Below are 22,476 nucleotides of genomic sequence, written 5' to 3' on the forward strand. Positions count from 1 at the left end.
AAGATTGACTGTGGCATACCAGTAGAAATTATGAGTAGCTATTTTCAGGTCCCCAAATCTAAGCAATTAAAGCAGGCAAAGAAATGCAGTTTTACCTTTGAATGTTTCTAGTAGATGCTTTCCCATATACCAACATGCAGTCTCATAGTTTGGAAACTGGGTTAGACTGACAATTTTCAACCGTCTTTCTACTTCATATGCCCTGCAATACAAAGCAAACTGATCTTAAAGGCATAGCAGCTCACAGGTATGTTGGACAGTGACAAACGCTGTTCATATCAGCCCAGAGTTCATTTTTCATATTTTCTTTGTGCCACTACCAAGCATTCTGGCATCAGACCAAAAGCAAAATACAAAAATAACACTGATAAGAAGTTGTGTGATTTAGGTGTCATTATTTGTCCAGCATCAGTGAAGACTGCTCTTACTGTTTTAGCCTGGGCAAAGAGCCCAGCTGAGCAGGTGAGTGCTTATCCAGAAAGCAAACAGCGTCCTGCAAGGGAAAAATCCCAACAGTATAACAGTTCTTCCTTCACGCTGGCCACATCAGTCCAACCATTTCCTATGTCTTTCCATGCAATAGAAGAAAAAGGGCTTGGAATTACCACTTCAGGAGAAAACAGAGATTATAGAAAATTGTGACAATTTAAAGATGGATTACCTCATCTGCATTTCAACACTTAGACTATGTAGAAAATGTCCAGCAAAGGCTAGGCAGTCCACAGGTGTAAGAGTTGCATAAATCCAACCTAGGTGAGAAAGAAAAGAATGCTAAGAATTAAAACTGGGTACACTGTAAAGAAGAAATAATTCCCCAGATAATTGCCATAATTTACTTAGCACCTTACTTCCCAGATACCAACACAGCTCTTCAGTCCAAGTCAGCACTGGGACCCCATGTGCTCAGAACAAAGTTGCATTTGAGCCCTTCATTTTGCACTAGAAAGGCCTGGTGCAGAAGGTGCTAAGTACCTCTGATGCGGCAAGACCAAACAGACAGAGAAAGGGGGTAGTGGTCCAAGTGCCCTTTCTTGTTACTGTCAAAAGCAGCCGCAGCACCTAGTATTAGAGGTTGTTTTCACATCCCCATAAAATCTGTGGCAGTGTCTGACATCGAGCTTGCTGTAGTGCCTATCCAAGCTGAGGTTTCCAGGCAGCACAGCTAACAGCCTATCAGGCAGCCTATACAAATTCGTGTCAGTCAGGTCTTCAGCCTCACATGAAACCATAAACACACTCACACCACACAGGCTCCTATAGTTCTTTGGTGTCAAAGGGAATCAATGGCAGGAAATGTTGTGGGGGTCACAGTCAGCAAGCAATCCAACATGAGCTCTCCCTTAGATACTGTGACAAAAACCATTAATGTCATACTTGGATAGATAGCCAGGACTCTGCAGAGTGCTTGAGCCCAGCTGGACCAAGGGTAGAACACTGGATGCAACAGCTGTATTTTCAAGATAAAAATACAAATATTCTGTTGCTCAAATACTGAAAGAGTAAAACTTCTGACTTTCATCTCTTTTCTAAGCGCGTGAAATTCGACTTCATACTTTGTCAGAGAAAGGTGACAAATCACATTCCTGCATCACTCTGGCCGTGCTGTTTCAGCAGCTGTAAAACAAAGAGGAAACCCCACCTGTAGCCGCCCGCTCACCTGAAGGAATGAAGAGTGTCTGTCCTTGTTTAACCGTGCATTTGTAACATTTATCTACCTGGTCTGCAAAAAACATTTCACTGTGGTTTGCTGCTGATTGCCAGCGTTCATAGAGAGAAATATTTGCCGAGGCTGGTTTGATGAGATAAAATATTTTTTCTCCCTGAATTAGAAAATACAACATTAGCAACAAGCAGCCAAATCAAGCAATGCTGCACTGATACAAGCACAAGCAGACACAAATATGGCATCATCTATTTTTACACCACTTAAGTAAAACTTACAAGTCAGTTTTGTACAGAGGGCTGGAATAATTATATCACTAGCTGAGCACATTTGCTCAGATTTGTGGGACAGATGGCACAAAGAGTTTGTAGTGTCAGATTCCATTACCCTGCAAAGCAGGATGGGGCTTCTTCCAGGCCTTAGGAGAAGCGTATGCAGAAGGCATCAAGCAAACATTCAGTGAGAAATTTACAGACAATTTAGTGAGAAAACACAAACAACTTCCACATGCCAAACTGCTCTGTCTGTCTGTAGACTGGCACTACTGAGTGCACTCACTAACAGCACTGAGGGCTGTGCTTATTTCTTATGGATATAACTGGACCATGGGGAAAAATTACTAGATCGAGAACTTCAGGTTGGCTTTCCCGTATAAAGTATAGCTTGATTCTACCTTCAGCACATGGTACCAGGCAGAAGCTCCTCCCGAATCTATGTGGAAGTCTGTGTAGCTGTCCTTCACGCAGATCAGGCAGTACTTGGTCACTTTTGGCTTGGCCAGAAGAGCATCGTCAGGCCAATAGTTTTCCACCCAGGACAACTTCTTCACTATATCTGGAGGCTCTACAAAACTTGACATCCTTTACAGGAAGAATTAAAATGATCACACACCTCTTAAATCAAAGACTGCAGCAATCCTGATCACAAGTCTTAAGTATTAATGTTAACGTTAACTAAATCAATCTTGGTCGGATGCTGAAAAGTCACAGTTATGTTTTTAGTTAGACTGGTTAAATTACATGAAAAGCTCTGAAGAAGGAAAAAAATCTAATTGGGGTTGATAAGGTGTTTAAAATACAATATATGAGATGTGTAAAATGAATGTAATTTATACAAATGTCTACAATTATTTACATTAAGCATACGTATTTATTTCCATAAATACATCACATAAATTATATCATTATTAACCAAAGCTAAAATGATGTAGTGCCATAATAAACAAGTATTAAAGCCATTCATCCCCAAATGGGCTAAATTTAATATTTAAATAGTACAAAATTTGGCCTAATATCTACAGGGGGTGGAAGCTCCCTGCTGGACACTCAAATATATAAATTCCATGGAAGTATCTGCACTTCAAACTAAAATTAAATGCTCCCACGTGTCATTTATGTTCACTGTCAAATACAGATGACAATAGCTCCATTTAGAACGGCAAGGAAAGATGGAGCAGTGCATTCAATTAAAATGTCACTGTCTATGCTAAGAAATAAAATATTTGGTGGTTAATGTCTAAATTAGCAGCATATGAGTGACAGCCCCAGCAGCCCTGCAGAACAAAGACCTCCCGTTATTCTCTGATAATGGCAGAAAGCTAAAAAATCTCTACTGAAAATACCAGTAATCTTTGAAGCCTATAATTACTACAGATGCTCTCTGCTGAAATGGGTGTGCACTGCTAAAACGCTAACTACAGGGCTGGAGGTAATGGCTTAAAATAAATTAGCTGGTAATTATTCACCAGCCACCTTCTTTAAGGCCACCTTAAATTTCACGTCTCCTTGCCAAAATGGAATGCTCCCCAAAACAACCACTCTTTATGTTTTTGTTGGTGCTCATCATTTTACCTGTAGAGTCTGCATAGAAATAAATAAATTCTAAATATCTAGGGCTACAAGAATTGCAAAAGCAACATTGTAGATGCATCCGAGTGCTTATGGAATAAAGTCACAGCTCAGCTGATGAATACAGCTACATATAGCACAAAGCAATGACTTGAACTCTTAGGAATTTCCATCAGCTAATTATCTTATGTGGAAAGCATGTCATTTAAAACAGGACAACAGTAGATTTCCTATCACTGAGGATTGATGATGTTCAATAGGCAGTGCCATGACCATTTCACTGCACCACTAAAGCACCCCAGCCTCATATTCAGACTCATCTGCTCCCATGTGTGACATGGGTCACATGGGAAAGCTGGTGATAGATAACCCTGAACTACCATGCCAAGCACAGGCCCACTCACTCCATCTCTGATCACTCCCTCCATCATGCTACAGCATTTCATTTCTGCGCTTTGCCTGAAGCGGCTACAGATGGACAAAGCGGTGGGAAGCCATCAGCACAGGAAGGTTACCTGGTGTCTGAAAACTCCAGGTTGGTCACATTGAGCACCCTCTTCCTGTTGGTACTGTAGTAGTAATCCACAAACTCCTTGAGCTTCATCTTGCAGTCCTTCTGCTTGGTGACATCCGTGACATCAACGCTTCTCTCCGGTCCTAAAAATTAATTTAATGATGAAGGGAGACTGCCTGCAGGTCCCACTGTGTGCTTGGGGCTGAGCTCACATTTCCAGAATATATGAACATCTCATTTTTTCTATTTTCCAACCTTCTTAGCCTCTGTAAGTTTTTTTGCTTTGCTTCTAAAACAAAATTGGATATGTATGAAAGGGTGCGTTTGCATTCATGCCCTATGACATAATTATTTCTGTAGTTTTTCTCTTTAAAGGATTAATGATATTTTCTGTCTACTCTTTCTTTTTTTGTGTGGTGAAAATTAAACGCAAACACTTGGACATGCACAGAGCAAGCTTTACTCACCATGCTGTAAACATTTTTGTGATTGAACGTATTACTGCACAGGATATTGAGTAAAAAGTTCCTTCGTGCTCCAGTATAGATTTTACTTAGGAATTTTTGAAACATTTTTCAAGAGTACCATGAAAAAAATGGACTTTTTTGTTATTTTACTTATTGAAATTCCAGCCCCTCTGTGCTTTAGTACAGAGAATGAGCTGCTCATACATGTGTACTTCCTTGACAAACCTTGTTGGATGCCAGTTTCCAGCACAAACACTAGCAGTAGCAGCTGACTGCATCAGTGGGATTCTGCACAGGGCACACCATAGGGAACATGGAGAAAGTCACAGCTTTATGAAGACTGCCCATTTCTAAGCACACTCTCCTACCCTTTCTGCAAGAAAACAACTCTATTTTTTTTGCCTTCCATTTTAATTGATCATATTTTTGTTTTCCCAGTGCATCATTCCTAACTTTTATCACATTAGAGAGAAAAAAAAAAACAACTTTTTTTTTTTTTTTCCCCCTAAAAACGTCAGTAAAGTAATAACACACTTGGCAATCTCATTGGTGCTGTTTTGTCCTCTGCTACTTCATTCACGTTGTTTCTAGAAGACATTCTGGGTCCAATGTAATAAACTGAAAAACAGTGCCTGTGAAACCTCATTCAGACCAACCAATCCCATGGAGGTTATACCTCCATATACGGAGTGTATTGCTTTTGTTCACTTTAAAATCTGGTGCCAGCTTCAGATTAAACAGCCTCTGTTCTTCCCTTCAGCTCTTCACTAATGGTGCTGTTGGGAGGGTGGATGATTTCAGCTAGAGGCTGAGAGTGCCAGCAGATGCATGAGGAGCACCCAGGTCAAGCAAGAAAATCTGCTTACGTAGCAGACGGGCAAGGAAAATATGTTTCCTGTAGAAACAATGGGACAGATATATAACAATAAAAGCAGGAGTCTTGAATTCTCCGTTACTGTCAGAACCTCACTGCATACAATCATTGCAAAAGGAGCAGGGGGAGTCAAGAACAGCAATGGCCTGGTAAGTAGCACTCAGTATAAGGAGGTAAGGGAGCCCTGAAGCATAGACAGATACATAAGAGCTGGAGTTGTGGCTCCAAAAGGACCACAGTTTGCCAGAAGGCTGGAAGGAACACAGATCTGAGACAGTAACACAGAAGAGTGAAGGAATGAGAGAGAACAAGAGATGAGATCACACATGCAAAAGAAGGATATGGAGACAAGGTGAGAGATTTCAGAACAGTTTCAGGGCTGCTGGCCACGGGATGTCTTCCAAGGTTGAGTGATGTGATGACTTGCAGGAAGATGCAGCACAACACCCTGCCCAAGTTAGGGACAGAAGGATGCCAGCATGAATGCAAATGACCAGCAGCAGTGAAAAAAAGCTCTCAATGAAGTGGTAAGTGCTGAAATGGACTGCCTGTGTAGAGTGGGTGTTTCAGTCTAGTAATTCCTTCAGTAAGAAGTGAGATGGCAGCAATCAATTAAGGGCTGGCCCCAGGAAACAATTTCTTGATACCACAATGGCTGTTCTCTTAATATAGTGCTATGGAGTGCAGTGCAGTATGGCACAGACTTATTCTGAAGTACACAAGCTGGGACAAGAAACACAAGTGAATTAATTGCTAATTACAAGTTACCATTATATACTGAATCTTAAAATCTGCATAGCTCAAGGTGTGATGTCAGGATTTCACAATAGCATAACCTCCTTCCTAATTTGGTCATAAAACACACATACACTCCCCTCTCCCCAAACTTCCCCTTCATTGCTCTCCGTGCGTGTGTGTGTGTGTCAAAGCCTTCAAATAAATACAGGCCAAAATATGTCGTCATTTAACCTGTAGCTGGCTGCCACCCTGCCTCCAGCAATGCTCCTAAGTTGCTTTCATTTCATTGAGGCAATCAACCTGATCCAAACACAAGGGATGGTCCCAAGGTCCCTCCCCCATCCCATTCCCAAGAAGTCCTTGGCATATCACGACATGGCACTAACTCAAGGAGCTGCCTGGGCAGGGCTGCTTGGCCCCGGAGCCAATACAGAGCAGCTCCAGGCAGGGTGCTTTTTTCCCCAATACCAGGCCCAATTTTAAGGAAGCAGCTGAGCTCTAACGATACATTTCCACTGCCCCAGATACGCACCAACGTAGTTTTCAACATCGCTGACGTAGAACGTAGGTGCAGGCACAGATAATCCCAGGCCATCCTTCTTGGGAACCAGGATGGGCTCTGTGAAGCCATTTTCTTCCAAATACTCTGTTGTTAGCTGGCTGCCTGGCACTTTCACTACTATATCTTCAGCACTAGAAAAGCAAACATAGATTCAGTGGTAAGGAGCTTCCATGCAGAGCTTGGCATCTTCTGCATTGTGCTACTGGAAAGAAAAATTATGGGTAGGCAAAAATAAACTGACATCATCAGTAAGCAGCCACTTCTTCCCAACTCCCATTTTGTTCAGTTGGGTGCCTCTGTTTGTTTTGAAACAACCAGAATATGCTTGGACCTCTATTATTTTATTCAAATGCTAAAAAATGTGTTTTTTGAAAAGAAACCCACTTCTTAACTTCTTTACAAATGCCAGCTATGCTATGATTTTCCTACATCACTCTGTGTTGCTCTACTGAAGAGTAAGCAATATGTGAATGTGTGTCTTTTCTTAACATTAGATTTTCCAAACAAATAAGGGCTACATTTATGCAAAGTCTACCAAAAGCAATCTCTAAATAGAAGCTTGAAGGTATGCAGACACACCAGAACATACAGTGCCAGCAACTAGAGAGAAAACAATTTGTTGGTCATGAAGCATACAAGCTCATATTTGCGAATATATGTATATACACACATTTATTTTTTTAGAGACAACAATTCTCTCAAGAACTCTCAAAAACCAAAATGCCTACTGGAATAAGCATTCCACATGCAAAGCACCTCTGAGAATCAGTCAAAACACAGTCTTTGAGAGAGGCAACACCAGAAACAATAAACCCTGAGGTCTTGGGCTCAGCAGAGCCGATAGTCAGTAGTCTTCCAGGTGGCACTGGGCTACCAGGTGCTCTAAGCTGTCACTGAGAGCTGCCCTGAGGAGACAATAAGCAATGCTTTAGCACCATCCAGTACACTTCTTGAGTAGATTTAAGTGACTACGCATGATGGAAAGTGGTGCAATTCACAGCCTGGATCTCTCTGAACCGTGTGGATGATCACACCTATCTGCAAAACCTCACTTACATGCAAAGTAGGTTTGTAAGACAAAAGCCGTAAGGCAGTGTGTTACAAAGCACATGAAGCACAGAAAAATCGTCTGCAATCGGCTCACTCAACTCTAATGCACCAACTACTGGAAACTTCTGAAATAACATCTCATGGTGAGAGACCATTTTCTTAACTACAGGAATCTGTCTTGTTACCAGTGATCAATGCCAAAGAAATTAGTGTTAAATATTTCAATTTAAAGAGGGCAATATTTAAAACGTTGCATAATCTCAAATAAATTGCCTGGGAAAGACTTTGCAAATCGTTTTTAAGTAGTCAAATAAATGGTTCAGGAAATACTCTGCAAATCATTTTCCAGCAGCTGAGAGAGCTTCAAAGTGACGAATCAAAGGGCAGGTTTATCAAACGATCCCTCATTCAATTTAAAAGTCCAATTCCTAGATCTTTTCAAGAGCAAAACATTTTGAATTCAAAGTGAGAAATGACGACGCTCTGGATGAAGAAGAAGAGCCTGAGGTGTGCTCTAGTAAAGATGTGGCAGGTCTCTCTTCGCACCACCTCAGTAGCCAAGCCAAGGCTGGGCTCTGGGAAGACATTGGTGCAGCTCTGTGCCAGCAGGCTGGGGCCAGAGGAAATAAGGAAACATTGACGTTTTACCCCCAAAAGCATTGCCTAGGGGAACCCTTAAGGCTGATACATGACTGCCCTCTTCTGCATCAGCTCTGAACTACAGCTGACATTCTCGGTTCCCAAAAAGGAACGTAAGGCAGGTACGTCCTGAGGCTTGGCATGGATTATAGCACTCCATATTTATGCAAGCACGAAGAACTGAGGCTGGAAATGTTAAAGAGCTAGAAGTGAACTTTATGAGAACCTCACAGGAAGGCTGCATCTGGTGAAAGAGGTTCTTGTCATGTGCTCTTACAGCTCAACAGTTCTTTGCTGCCCACACAGTGCACGTTAGGCTCGTGGAGGGCTTCCTGCTTCAGAGAACCAGCATACCTCTTGACAAAGTAGATACTAATTAACTGCAGCTAAGCTCCTCTTTAAATTCCAGGTAATCTTGTGAGTTGATAATGAAGAGGAGGAATGCATTTGGGAAACAAAGAGCACGGACTAGAACTGTGTGCAACAACAGAGCAAAGCGTAAGACTGGATGAATCAAATTTATCTTCCGGACAGCTGCAGGGCACATTCATGGAACCCAGTTATCTCCTGGGTATAAACTGGCATCTGACAGGCTGGCAGAGGTACATCTAGCATGCCTGGCATCAATGAGACATCAAATAAGCACAGGAAAGGGGTGTAACATGCAAGCTGAAGAAATGCATGGTGAGAGAAGCAGCAGCAACTCATAGGGCACTGCGTGTTATCCAGATAGGGTCCTTCCTCTGCTCTCCTGCTGAATGCACCCTGTGCACTGCAGTCTTTCAATTAATTCTCAGTCTGCATAAATATTAATATACCATTAAACCTCTGTAGTTTACAGTGCCCATACGTATCTCACATACTTGTTTAAGTCTAATTTGCATCTGTGTGTGCCACAGAAATGTCTAGCAATGATGGTGCCAAAATGGAGAGCAACCTCTACGCTACAATACCTGAACAATTAACGTAGTTATTATTATTACTACCCCAGTTCCATTTTGGCATTAAAAATTCAGGAGCTGAATGACATGAACCCAACTTTTTTCTTGTTTGCTTTCCTCAGGGTTCCTTTTGCTCTGAGCTCCACAAAGGGACAGACTGGTTACAGCTGGGTGTTGCCTTCCGTGAATCAGCAACACTTCTGCCTTTAAAACAAGATCCCCTTTTCAGTTCATCAGATTGTTGCCACTGGGTTTTGTAGTGAACATCTGCAGATTTCACTCATTTTCTTTAGAAGAGAAAATTTCTCAACAAGGCCGCTTTGCTAATGCCACAAGTGCCACTGCCAGTGGCCTGCATCTCACAGAGACTCTGAACTACAGTCTCTTCTTGCTCTCTATTTTGGCAGAAGAGATTTTCTTATCTGGCAGCACAGATTTTCTTCTATGCCCATGTAAGTGGCAAACAAAAAAACAAAACAAAGCAAAAACAGAAGACCATACTTCTTTCACTGTTTGGGAACAACACAACATACTGAGTCAAATTCCTGTTTCTTTAAATTAGAGAAGAAATCCCATACAACTCTGTGTAACTTTCAGTGAGGTGCTGAAAGCATTAACTGAGAACACATCTCCCTGGAGTGACTGGGGAAGTGAAGACATCCACTAAAAAACAGAATTCCAATCTTCTCTGGAAGGAGTTTGTCATTGTGATCGTTGCCTTCTTAGGGTACATTGCTGGTTTGCATTTTGTGCACAGACCCAAGGTTTTGGTAACAGAAGCCACCAGCACCTACAGTTTCCCAGCCATTTCTAGATTACTGAAATCATTCTGCCTAGACCTTGATCTCTCTTTTTTTTTCCATGAAATCAGCTTTGCAACCTTTCCAATCACTCTGTATTAAAAACAAAACAAAACAAAAATAAAACAGGCCTGAAAAAAATAGCCAAACAGATAAAATTACTGAGTCCTGAATCAAGTGAAATACATCTGTAAGCACTGCAATGCTCTGCTGGGGTATTTCAGCCTTCACTTTAACCAGCCTGGTGACTGTTATCTGGAAAGAAATGTGAAATTAAATCCTCTCTGAAACAAAGAAGTTGTGTGTTTACCAGGCACATTTTACCAGCCTCCGCAGATACTTCTAAAATACTCAGTCATTAATAATTGAGAATTTACTTGGCTAAAGCCTACATTCAAGAATGAGAGGAAAATCATCACTCTTACAAATGGCTGTGGAACAGCCTGATAAAGTGTGGAACACACCACCTAACAATTAGCACTATTCATTACCCTAAATAAGGGAGTCTTTATCACTGTAGCAACTGAGGATGTCATTGTTCTTCTTTTCAAGAAGCAGAGAGACTTCAGCAAAACCATCAGTATTTTTGAGAATTCTGTGCAACAAATTTCTTAGTCTCTTATTCAAGCTTATGTTGTAGGGGCCAAACAATTCTTGTTCTTGTCTCCACAAGTACTAGCATCTACTGAAATCTGCAGGAGCTGGACTCAACCAACAGTAGATTTTAACGCTGCTGCAGAAATGGAAAAGGAGAGAGCCTGGGACATCCATAATAGAACAGTTCACTCAAACATCATCTCCCTGTACCACCTACTGCTTCTGGGGAGAATCATGGCCAGCTTCATATGAAATGGGCTGTATCTGCTTTTCCACCAGAACACTGCTTAGTTACACCACCGAACAACTTACCTTGGAAAGGTACGACTTCGAAGCTCCTTTATAAAGATTTGGCTTCCATTCTGTACAGGCTTGACCTCTGTACTCTGCCCAGTGTCGTGTTTATGCCAATTTCTTTTCTTTTTCACTGAAAAAGAGTGATTTGGACAGTACCAAATGCTAAGTAGAAGAAAATGAGGACATTTGAAGGAATGACACATCACAGCATTTCTTAGGAGAGCAGAAAAGAGGGAGTCCCTACTATGGTGCAGTGCCAACTTTAATACTACTCTCAATTCCCCATTAAACAGCTATACTGTAGCCTGAAGATCCATTACATACTGAACAGTGCTCGTTCTGTAACATAAGGGCAACCAGACGGATAATTGCTGAACTGCACAGCTACCACAGGCTTCATGCAAACACAGGCTCTGGACATTTTGTACTTGTCATATACACCAAAAGCCCTTGGAAAGCCACTTTTCTGCTCTGTCACTATGTCATTATGAATTGATTTGTTATAAATTACCTGCATCTAAAGGTCTGTCCAGCAGTGGTAGATTTGACATCAGTTTGGTTGGGCTTTGAAATATGCCCTGCACAAACATTCACATAAAAGGGAAAAGAGAAAAAAAAAGAAAAGAAGAAGAAGAAAAAAAAAAAAAGATGCAAGGGCACCACAAATGCAATTTTTAGAACAAACTTCTTCCTGGGTTTTGAAAGTCCAGGAAAGCTTGGGCTTTGAAATGAGGCCATCAGATGGAAGGCCCCTTAACTATGCTCCCAGCTGGTGATTGACAGGCAAGTATCTCACGGAAAAAGGGTCAGCTGAAATAAGCATAAATAAGCAAGTCAGATGTCTACGCAGCTCTGCCTTGCCTTTAACAGCCAGATAACACAGAGCAAGTAAAACTGGTCCAGTTTTACCTTGGTCAGCACTATCTCTCTCAGCTGTTCCTGCTACCACAGTCTGTTTGAGCAGGCTCATTTTTGTAGTAAATGGTTTTGTTTCAAACATATATCATTTCAAGCCAGTTGGAAGAAATTTCACCTCACAACTTTCTTTTATTTTTTACCTATGTCTTATATCATGAAACTCAACCTCTAGCCCCCAAACTGTCAAAGTAGCAACGTGTGGATGGCACTCTCTCTGTGCTTTGCACATGCACGCACACATTTCTATGTACTTTTTCATTAAGAAAGGAATCTGGAGGCCGCAGCTATAAGAGAAAAGGTCTGGAAAAAGCTAACTTTGTTTTCCTGACCACAACCCTGTGATAACTCAAGCAAAGACATCCTCTGAGGAATCCACCCCGGGTTTTGCACAGAGCATGCTGGTTTTATTAGTTCCATGCAGCTCTCCAGCCTAGCTGGATATATTCATTAAAGCTGCAAGTTCTTTATCTTAATGACTCTCAGGCTTAGTGCATTAATTCAATGCTCCTGGTAACAAAGGAAGCAAGCCCTACATGGATGCCAAACCTTCCTCCTCTTCTGTCCCTTTCCGTGTCGGCCCCCTCCCCTCACCCTGATCTATTCAACACTGGGACTCTTAGCACAAGTCCCAGTGAAACAGGTGCTGCTTGTCACATGGAAAATTAGCAGCATGTTCTTTTATTATGTCTCAGATAGCATGGAACACTGAGAAATAACAGCAGCAAATCGGCCCTGTAGAGAAATACACTGCAACTCCCCTCAGAGCACCAGGGAGCCTTTCCTCTGGTGCTGCTGGGATCCACCTCCAGCACAGCACCAGCAGCCAGCACCCAAAGCCATGGATTGCAGCGAGCCGCTGACTGGAGGCCATCCCACAGCTTCAAACATCGGCGCTTGGCCCGTTTTCAGCCCTTCTCTTTACGTTTCATCTGCACCACGAAGACCTCAGTAAGGATTAAAGGCCATTAACATGTGCTACAAATACGAGCTCTGGCCTGAAAGGGCGCTTTTTTTTTTTTTTTTTTTAAATGATTACAGATTTATTTTTCTGCAGAACTTTCTGATCTAAATTTGACCTTTGGAAAGCATGAACCCCTGCTCCTACAGAAAGCGCCTCTGAGGAAAGAGAGAATGCATTTCTATGGCCTCAAAATGTATAATTCCAGGCTTCAGAGGTACATTTTTTCAACTGTATTTGTGAAGGGATACCTGAAAGCACCCTCATGGTTTGCTATTGATATACACGGGAGGCTTTAACTACTTGAAGACACTCCACTCACGTGCATTAACTTCACTGATTCCAAATCATGTATCTGATTGTCACTGCTGCAAATCAGACAGCAATCGAGCCAAACATCTCAGACCGTGCTACGAAATAAGTCAAGCCTTAACAAAGCACTTATATCTTATTTAATTGATGTCAGAACCATTTCTGTGAACACGTATAATTTTTCTCAAAGAAAAGACCCTACAGATTTCATTAAACTGAACTGGCTTAAAATGTCATATGACAGGAAGCAATTTTCTGAAATAGTAGCCACTAAGCCACATTGGCAAAGTGGAAAAATGTAAGAGGAGGAAAACGATTTTTAAATTTGACATCTGGAAAACATATATTGAGGAATGCATGTTCCAGAAATACACATATATTTTTAAATCCAGACAAGTTGCATAACAGACAATTGGTGTCTGTGTTTCCCTCTGCTAATCTTGCAGTAATTAAATCCTACCAGTGAACTACGGCTCTGGCACAACACTTATTTATTACAAAACTGATACTGCTAGATAACTAGTTTAAACATATATTGTAACAGCTAATAAACAAATGAAACTGATCATCCCACAGCAGTCCCAGCAGAGCCCAAGCGCTGCAGAGCAGGATGTACTGCATACAAATGCCTGCCAGAATGAATGCATTAAGTCAAGCTGTTCCTGCTGTCATGTAATTGGTCTTTCGACTTTTCTAGCCTATTGCACTCCGCAAGAGGTGGCTACAGGATAATAGGGTGTTTTTCTCAGCAGAATCCATGATTCCATTAGTTAATGGTGGAAACTGCTACGCAGCTTGAGGATCCTGTGATCTTACACTAAAACAGAAGGTAAGGCAATCAATAACTAATGCTTAAATGTTCCCGAAATCCTCACACACTGCTACTTTGATGGTTGGTCCTGTACATCATCTAACTTTCCTTAGTGTCTTTGCAGGGAGAAAACAAACTTGCATTGATGTGCTGGAGAATGCCATCACGTTCTGCACTTCTACCACACTGATAGGCTGTAACTAGCAGCAGTGTTCTACAACCACCTTCTCCATTCTGTACAGTGTGATTGAGGGTCATACTGCCAAGTCAGATTCTATCTGGAGTAAAAAGAACTAAATAGCCAAAAGCCTTCTTAGACCTTCAGAGGACTGCGGTTGGTTTAATTCTCCTCATCTTGACTGGTATATTAAACTTGTAATCTTTTTATTGGAACTGCCATTTCTTGAATTCTAAGATTATGTCTTAAAAAGGATTTATGTTTAATTCCTGATTACTGACTTTGGCTACTTCTGTCTGATTCCCCCCCCTCACACTGAAAAGTAGCTGCCTCTCATTCCTAATTCAAAGCAAAATGGAAGAAAATCAAAGCACTGGCCATCTCAATGCCAAAACCCTCAGAGGCTAGAAGGCCTGCCCAACAAGGCCCTCACACAGTTTGCAGCTCTACCAGTTGTACCTTTCAGTACAACCCATTCTAAAATGGCAGATTATTCCCTCTAAGATAACTTGTGGTTGTTTGACAGTTTTTCTGTGATTTTTGGTGTTTGTTTGTTTTTGGTTTTTTTTTGCTAGGAATCTCCCAACAAAACACTACAAAGGCAGATTCATTCAATCAAAACAGACATACTGACTTTGTGAAGTCCATCATCATGAGTTGCCTCCCGAGGGCTTTTAGCCCAGTTTGTGTGTGCCTTGCTTGTACCACAGTTGTAGCAAACTGTCTGGGAAATGGAGCAGCTGCAGGTTGCTCAGGTTTCCAGTTTGCAAGAGCCAAAGCGGAAAAACGATTCAACTTTTTGCCCACAAAACACTTCAGAATTTTCCTCTTTTATTTTTGGAATATTTTAAACCTGAATTTTCAAGACAGGGCAGAAAAAAACTGGTTGTTTTTGGTATCACTGAGCTTGAACAGAGCAGAAAGCAGCTTCCAGCCATCCCTTATTTCTCACTGAAAAGGAACATTACGGTTCTGTGCTCCTGGGAGATGAGCACAGCGCTCTTCCTCTGTGTGTGGCTGTAACACTGCAGAGTAGTAGGGAAATGTGCAACGCTGTTGCTTATTTACAATAAATGGCTTTCAAGTAAAGCATTTAATCTTTTACAGCAATTGATTTCTTTTTTTTCCCCCATTGTGTAATAGAAAGAATTTGTAAATTAATCTGACCAAAAGCAAACACATCCCACAGTTCTTTCCCAGACAAAACTCCCACTGAGATCAACTGTCACTTTTATTCAGGAGAACTTTTGCCTGTGAAATAACAGCCAGAATTGGCACCCTTGGTGCATCCTGCAATTTCGACTGCTGCTGAAATTGCTGCACTTTTATACCCAGGCCAAGCAGAACACATTGATTCTTACTCTTCTCATCAAAAGACAAAGAACGCCATGCAGTTTTAAAAAATCACTGTGTTACAGCTAGCTGCCTCTGTAGGGTTTTTCTAATCCACAGCAGTAGGTGCCTCACAGTGCTCACAGAAGGAACTGTTCTTTTCTTGCACAGTCTGGGACTGAACAGAACAGTGAAGTGCTCACATTAGCTCACATGCACTGCCCAAGACTCATTGGGACTGGGAACAGAACTCACATCTCCAGAATCCAATCCTGTTTCTTCCCACCAACATCTTTTTTTACATCATGTTTTGAATTCATAACTTTTATGCCACAAACTAGTTAAATGCCTCTTTATATAACAAAAAAAACAACCAACCAACCCAACCCCCTCCTTTTCTTTAAGCATACAACGTCTAGTATCTATCTAAGCAAGTATACTTACGAGTGGACTTCCCGTGAGTTTTCTCACAATTTGGACAATGATAGATGTCAATATCTGGCGCCTCCTCTTCTTCAACACCCACGCAGCTGGAATATTTAAAGACAAATATGACATCAGCTTGAGTCCATTTCCGAGCAAGCAAGCAATTGGTAATGAAATAAACCCTCCACCCTATCAGCTGTGTGCTTCCTATGCTGACCACGCATGGCAATACCAAAGCCAAGCTCAGGTACTGCTGTGCTGGTACAGTCAGAGCAGACATTCTGCAGTCCACGCTCGAGATGCAGGGCTGAAAAGTACCAATCCAAAGGGCACTATTGGGCATGTATGGACCGCTACTGGGGCACTCCTGCCAAGGTACACCCTATGCAAGGCTTCTGTAGGTTCCATCTCATTACAGTATACAAAGATAAAGAGCAGACACACAGATCACAGCCCTGCTGGCTGCCAAGAGTATAGGCTGTATCATGGCAGCTGCTGGAACACCCACTGAGATTATTTTGGATGGCACAACGTACATAAGAATGCAGCACAGCCTATGGACACACAATGCGGGTGCAAGCCAGTGGCAGGGCACAGCACTGGGGGAAAACAAAACTGAACTGCAAAGAAATGAAGTACCCAAGATAGGTGTTGTGCAGTCAAAGCACTGAGCAGCCAGCCAAAAAATCAAATTCTGGAATGGCACTGTTCCCCAAGAGGAGGAAAAGCAAACAGGATTCTGCTCCTGCTTGTTCTGCCTGAAGCTGCTCAGACTGAAAGGCACATTTTTGTAATGTATGAAAACTCCTTCCGCTTCCTTGCAGCAAGCTTGGTGCTGTGGGATGCAGCCTTTGTGCCACAGCTCCATCAGTGTTTGGCAGGCAAGGGGACCCCAGTCCTTGCAAAAACCAGGCAGACACCCCACGACCACAGCCACCTTCTCTGCCACACATCCTAAATACTTTTCAGTGCTCCTCAGTCATCAAAACACTCCAGTATTTCTCTTCTGCCAGGGAAAGTGTTCAAGCATGTACCATGGAAATTTCAGCTCCGTACACACAGGAGCATTCAGCCCTCCTGCACGTTGCTGGCGATGAGCACAGGAAGAGCAGAATTCATAGGCAACAGGTAGCAGGTTTTGTAGGTAACAAAATACACCGTGACCCTCTGCCTTTAACAAAGGTGGGTTTGAAACCACTTTGGATTGAAGTCACACAGTGATACACAACTGTAAAGATCGGGATTACAAGCCACAGATCCTGCTTTTGAAAAACAGCATCCACAAAAACCCCACCAAGCTGGAAAAAGACAAAGAGGGTGAGACGTGGAAATAAATCTTTTCTGTACCCATTGTAAATGTTTTGTCAAAGCAAGATTCTGCCAGAAACCTTTGCGGACATTCATCCTGTTGCAGCCACCACTGCAAGTATGGGACCCAGCCCTAACCAAACCAAAGAGCAAAGGTGGGAGCAACCAAACTGGAGAAATTCTTGTTTCTGTGAGTGCAACCTGCAAACAGAGCAGCAGCACTGCTGGTAAACACTAACCTATTTCTGAATCACGTAAAAGCAATCACAGATTTGGCTCATGTTTTTTGTAATAAACGGTTACTTGAAAATACACAAAATCATCAGGTCTCCTTGGGCAGACAGCACGGAAAACTGAAGACTGAGTTTGCAGACAGGAAAAAATCATCACAACAACACAGCCCTTGGAGTCAAGTACATACAGGCAGTGAAATTCCAGATTAAGCACTAGGAAATTTAAACAAACCCTGGCAGATTAGAACAGGCGTAACAGAATGTGGGGGATTCCTCTACCCATAAAGCTGCATCAGCTGCTTATGTCACTGGATTCAGCTTGTCAAGCTTAGTAAAGGTATGGATTAGGCTCTGTACAAGGGCTTGAAAAGTCTATATTTAGCTTAAACTAAGCAGATGAGACCCTCGGGCACCGCATGGATCACTACAAAGGAGGTATGAAAAGCTCTGCAATGGGCAAAGGCTCCAGTGTGGTGGGAGCTATTGTTCTGAGAGCAAGTACAAATATTTAGCTAGAACAAAATGAAAGAGTAAAAATAACTGTCCTCAGACTCGAGTGGTCCTCTAAAGATGCAGTCAACTTTTCCAGCTACAACACAGCTTTTGAACGTTTGGCCATTTACAGCTGCTCACAGCCAGAAACTGCTAACTTTACTGAACCTGAAGCTCAAGCACAAACATCCCAAGCAATCCAGGCTATCGAAATGCCTCATATGATCTTTAAGTATGAACCAATTTCTTGTCTCAAGGAATAGTGCTTGCCTTGCCAGTTGCTTCCACCGGCAGAACTGCCATGTGAATATAGGCACAAAAATAGAATTCCCATAGTTAAAGACAGTCCCTAAAGAACACTCCTGTTAGCAGAGAGAGAGACTTTGCTGGGCCGCTGTCAGTTCCACAGCAGTGACCTGTCCTCAAGCCTGAGAGCACGTTTGCACCTTGAAGGTGAAGCATGAGGAGCATGCCACCCTCAGGCAGAAGCCAGCAGGGTCCTGGAGAAGTGTCCTCTGTAACTCACGTGTGCATTTGTTCCTCAAGAGGACCAGTGGAAAATATAATAAAATCAAAACATCTCTGAAGGTGAAGAAAGCCATTTCATGAACCTCGGCAGAATGGCACTGTCCATTCCCTCAAGCCCTGCCTCCACCCACAAACTTTAGCACAAAAGGTGCATTGTATTTTACAACTATTTTTTCGTGAGAATGCTCCACTTCGGTCCCTCCAATTTCTTTTTTTTTTTTTTTTCTCTCCCCAGTTCTATTTGCCTGAGAGAAATACAAACATAAAAAAAGGCTGGAGTCAAACATTTGACCCCCTACAGCGATCAAACGGGCTTGGAGTCAGACAATGCAGGATCCCACGCAGCGTGCTGGGGAGCAGCCTCCAGCAACAGCCCCTGCTGCACTGATTCGCAAATTAATCTGTCAATACAAACCCTGGATGCGCTGCCATCAGTGGCAAGGAACTGGAAAAGCTCTCAATAGCATTTCTGTGCAGTTATTCAGATCTGCCAATGAGGTAAAAGTGGGCATAAGAGGTTCAGAAAGGGAAAACTGCAAATGTGGCGTTGAGGCAGAGCTCACAAAAGCACAGCCTGAGCTGGAAATAGGTGTAGGGAGCGGAGTGCCGGGACAGCATGGCGTGTGGGCATGGCTGCCATCCTGCATGCAGTCCGTGGAGCTGGAGGAGAGAAGACAGCAGCTCCTGTAATGGGAGGGCAGGCAGGGAGCAGGGAGCACGCAGCAGGAGGCAGGGCTGAGGGCCTTGGGAACGACAGCGGGAGCAGAGTTCGAGTCATTTGTATCAACAGGCCAAGAATCAGTTTCAAAAAGCCTGTAAACACCCCAAAATTGTGCTGACATCCTAGTAAGATCCTGTTCTGCTGCAAGAGCTGACAAACCACATAGCGTTGCATTTATACAGCTCAGCACTGTGTCCAGGTCTGAGACCCTCACCTCAGGAAAGATATGGATCTTCTGGACAGGGTCCAGAGAGGGTCACAGAGATGCTCAGAGGGCTGGAGCACATCTCCTGGGAAGACAGGCTGAAGGAGCTGGGCTTGTTCAGACTGGAGAAGAGAAGGCAGCCTTCCAATACTTTTGGAATATACAATTACAAACAGGAGGGAAATCAACTTTCCAGATGGGTAGATAGTGATAGGACAAGGGGAAATGGCTTTAAACTGAAGGAGAGGAGATTTAGATTGGAGGTCAGGTAGAAGTTATTCACAGAGAGGACGGTGATGTGCTGAACAGACAGCCCAGAGAGCTGTGGGTGCCCTGTCCCTGGAGGCTCAAGGCCAGGTTGGATGTAGCCCTGGGCAGCCTCATCTGGTACTTGGCTGGCACCTCTATCCATGGAAGGGTTGGAACCCGATCTTTAAGGCCCCTTCCAACCCAAGCCATTCTATGATCCTCTCTCCAGTGGAGCATTTTACAGACCTTCCTGACAACTCGCAGAGTGAGCGCTATCTCTTGCCACCATACCGCAATTTGGAAGCTTTGCCAAAACAAACACATTCTTCTTGGGGAAAGCATCAGGTTCCCGAAGCATATTTGAAGGAGAAAACTTCTAATTGGTGAAGGTTAATGAAGGAAAACCTTTCCCAGATGTCCTGCAGAGTCTCATTACCCAGGACACTGGCACTAACACGCACACCCAATGAGAGGCACGATGCAGGGAGCAGCTCCCACCCACTGCTCCCCAGGCAGAGAACCTCCACTGCTCTGCTGAAGTGCAGTAAGGATGGAAGAAGAGGTTAATTATTGCGTATCCAAGAGTATCTTGTTGGGATGATGTAAAGCAACTTAGTAGTTGACTTCAAAATGTTATTAAAATTATTTAATTCATGTTGAAGCAGTGTAAAATTCATTTGATAATCAGATAAAAGTGAAGCACTATTACTACAACTGCATTTTAATTTTAACAAGTAATAATGAAATGTAAAGCCTTTGATATGGTAGCCGTTTAAACCTGTATATCACACTTTACAGCAATTTAAGTGAGAAATAGCACAAACAGAAACATCTGCAATCAGAAGTTAGAAATTATATTTTTATTAGAATCTTTGCACCTTGCCACTTAAAGATAAAATTGCCTGTGCTCACCATGAAGAGGGACTCAGATTTCAGTGTTCTGACAAAGCTGATGACTTTCTTAGTCAGGCAACCATAATAAAAGGTGGATACACATGAATTTTCATGGCATGAATGTCTACGATGGCCTTCATTTGTAGGCTTCAATGAGATGACATATAAGTAATTTTTGACCCATTTAATTAATGGGTTAAAATTATTCCATTCTATGATGATCATGTAATAACCATTATCAAACAGAAGACAAGTAGAGAAAAATATAAAAAATAATCAACAAAAGGTAACTTGGTGGGAAAGAACATAAAATCTAGTGATACCTAAAGAAAACTTCTGAATACAAACCAGCCATGCATTTACCTGTTCCCAATGAGCACCAGTCATGGCACAAACTGCAAAGCAACACGAAATGAATGGCGTTTGCACAGAGGTTTCTAAGAAGTGCTGCAGGATGGCACAGCTGGGAGCTGGGGCAGCCCCTGGGTTGCAGTCAGCTGTGCCTGCTGCAGCCATTCAGTCCCAGTCCCACTTCATCCCCAGCCACAGCCCCAGGTGCTGGAGCAAGGAAAAGTGACCCCATCCCTACACACAGGCCCATGCAGCAGCACTGCAGATGTAACCTGTTAGCTTTCATTTCATATCATTTATCTGCTTCTTGCTGCAGAGCAGAGCGTAAGAAACTCTGCTAGAGCATTACACGTTCTTCACAAAGCAGACCTTAAAATACATTCTCTTTATCTACAGGGGAGGCCAGCACAATCGGACCTTTTACAGATAAAGAACCTGTCACAAGCAGGACTGAGGAGATTTGCTGAGGTTTCCCAGCAGGATCTGAGCACAGAACAAGTCTTCAGAGCTCACTGCTGGGTACAGCAGTGTCTGCCACATCTCCAGCCAAATGCACTGTTCAGGATTTGTAACCACCAAACAGAACGCTGGAGTACGTATTTAGTTTAACTTCCATCTCCATCCTTTGCCACTTCACTAGATGCACGCTGAAAACTTAAGAATGTTAACACTGGTAAAAAACGACACTTCAATCCTTATTTCACACAACCATGTATCTGCTTCTTCCTCTCTCCCAAAATCAGTCCAAACCCAAATCACTTTCATCACCCGCCACAAACCTGGAAGGGCACCACATGGATGAGTAAGCCCTTCATGCTTCAGCAGCAGTTTTCATCTAGCTACTTCATGAACACGACTCCAGACACACAGGAACATGTTGCACGCCATGTGCATGCAACCTTTGAAGCATGAGGGCTCAACAGGACAAAGCATAGGGCAACCTCTGCCTCATGCTTGCAGGGCAGCACAGTGCTTCCCTCTGCTACAATGCATGTGCTCTGCGTCGTGAGCACAGCCCCATGTGAGGGTACCTGGACTTCAGAACACTGGGCACTGACCCACACCTACTGCAGAAAGGCTGTGGTGCCTGACAGCCCATTAGCAACTTTCTCTTTTGTGCTAAACAGCAAATGACCAAAACCACCTGGAGACCTAGGAATACAGTCGTCCTCCCCCTCAGCACTTCCTTGCCTCATCTGACAAGAACAGCAGAGGGTTCCTGCACAGGGTAAGGCACAGTGATGCCTAATGAGACTGTGGGGTGACTGCCACTGCAGGCTGCTGAGAACAGCTTAAGCAAAGTCCTCTAAAGATCGGTTCGCACTAGCAGTACCTCTGGGTAGGGAGTACAAGCAAGAAACTCCCATATCCCTTTAGATTTAAGAAAGGACTATAAATAGTGGAAAATGGTGCTTGATCTCATGCTCCTCCTTCTCTTCTCTCAGAAGCTGGAGACAGTATTAATATGTGATGCAAGAGGGAACTGTGCTGATGGATCCAGATCTCAGCACACAGGGCCTGAGCCTGGGAGTAGGCAGCAGGGTGCTCAGGGCCAGGCACAGGCAGCCTCA

General features: G+C 42.9%; 1 protein-coding gene across 2 annotated transcripts in view; it reads right to left on the bottom strand.

Moving 5' to 3' along the window:
- Nucleotides 1-22,476, bottom strand: part of PHF2 (PHD finger protein 2) — an 81,925-nt gene that overhangs the window by 22,165 nt on the left and 37,284 nt on the right. For both annotated transcript variants that reach the window (XM_048957311.1, XM_048957312.1), the window contains exons 3-10: nt 15,943-16,028; nt 11,005-11,119; nt 6,636-6,796; nt 4,026-4,167; nt 2,337-2,523; nt 1,658-1,820; nt 662-749; nt 96-202 (exon numbers count right to left, since the gene is read on the bottom strand). In XM_048957311.1, the coding sequence (XP_048813268.1) occupies nt 96-202; nt 662-749; nt 1,658-1,820; nt 2,337-2,523; nt 4,026-4,167; nt 6,636-6,796; nt 11,005-11,119; nt 15,943-16,028 (1,049 nt within the window). The remainder of the gene's footprint in view (nt 1-95; nt 203-661; nt 750-1,657; nt 1,821-2,336; nt 2,524-4,025; nt 4,168-6,635; nt 6,797-11,004; nt 11,120-15,942; nt 16,029-22,476) is intronic.

Source organism: Lagopus muta, chromosome 11 (assembly GCF_023343835.1).
Source record: "Lagopus muta isolate bLagMut1 chromosome 11, bLagMut1 primary, whole genome shotgun sequence".
Lineage (NCBI taxonomy): Eukaryota > Metazoa > Chordata > Aves > Galliformes > Phasianidae > Lagopus > Lagopus muta.